Source organism: Sinocyclocheilus grahami, unplaced genomic scaffold (genome assembly GCF_001515645.1).
Source record: "Sinocyclocheilus grahami isolate Dianchi unplaced genomic scaffold, SAMN03320097.WGS_v1.1 scaffold6815.1, whole genome shotgun sequence".
NCBI classification, from domain to species: Eukaryota; Metazoa; Chordata; class Actinopteri; order Cypriniformes; family Cyprinidae; genus Sinocyclocheilus; species Sinocyclocheilus grahami.
Window position 1 is genome coordinate 7,374 of NW_015511082.1, and position 1,235 is coordinate 8,608.

The 1,235-nt window shown below is 31.6% G+C and overlaps 1 protein-coding gene across 1 annotated transcript in view; it reads right to left on the reverse strand.

Moving 5' to 3' along the window:
• Window positions 1–1,173: 1,173 nt before the first annotated feature.
• LOC107577670 (mitochondrial ornithine transporter 1-like) overlaps window positions 1,174–1,235 on the reverse strand; it is a 1,561-nt gene continuing 1,499 nt past the window's right edge. The window contains exon 3 of the mRNA XM_016263718.1: window positions 1,174–1,220. Within this exon, the coding sequence (XP_016119204.1) occupies window positions 1,174–1,220 (47 nt within the window). The remainder of the gene's footprint in view (window positions 1,221–1,235) is intronic.

The following is a 1,235-nucleotide window of genomic DNA, read 5'->3' on the forward strand; positions in this document are numbered from 1 at the left end:
TTTTGGCTTAATACAGTTTTTTTTAGTAATGGCGTATGTATAATGACTTAAAGTGTGAATAATATTTGAAAGGAAAATGGCTTTAATTAATGGCATAACACTTGTTTTGTATCTGTTTTTATAGCTTAGAAATGAAATAAATACTAAAATATAAATAAAATCCAAACTGTTACACAGTGTGGTTTACATGTGATTTGTCAGACTTTAATTCACATTTAATGATAATACAATTAATAATTCCCCACAGAAATCTATGATTTAGTATCAAGTTAATTCAAATCACTTTAATGACACTAAAATAAATCAAATATGCATAGTTTAAAAAAAATAAAAAATAAATACAATCCTGCTTTTATTCAGTTTTGTAGAGAGTTGTTGTTCTTCAACTATATAAATGGGACACTTTCAGAGGTGAATCAAATAGAATATTTACAGTCAGTACATTTCAAATGCTATGATGATATGCCACAAAATATAATACTGCCATACTGTACATTTCTAGACCCTCAGGCCAAGGTTTAGCTACATAAAAACACCCCAACAATAATAAAAAAATAATGGTAACACTTTACGGTAAAGTTCAATTTGTTAACATTATGCTGTAAATGTTTACATATGCTACTAATTTTTTTAAACATTTTATGTTGTATGCATTTACATTACTGTATTATGAACAAATGAATTAACAATGAATAAACAATAGTATATTTGTACATTAACCTAGATCAGGGGTAGGCAAGTTCAGTCCTAGAGAGCCGCAGTCCTGCAGAGTTCAACTCCAACCCTAATCAAACACACCTGAACAAGCTAATCAATGTCTTCAGGATTACTATAGGCAGGTGAGTTTTGTTTTCAGGGTTGGAGCTGAACTCTGCAGGTGTGGCTCTCTAGGACTTAACTTGCCTACCCCTGACCTAGATTAATAAATGCTTTAAGAACCATTGTTCACTGATAGTTCACAATACCTAATGCATTAACTAAACAAGTATAACCTTACTGTAAAGTGTTAACGTGTATAAATAAAACAAAGCATCATTATAAAAATGTGCATTAGTGTGTGCAAACCATAGCATGTAGAATGAAACACTATAGAATGGCCATGGTGAATTATAAGTAGTTCGTTTAAAAATGCTAAAAAACCAACTGCACAAAATAACACGTGGCGTTACGGGGTTAGCTGTCAAACTGTGCCATCATGATTTTGCGGCTGGCTTCATAACCTAAGAACAGAGCAC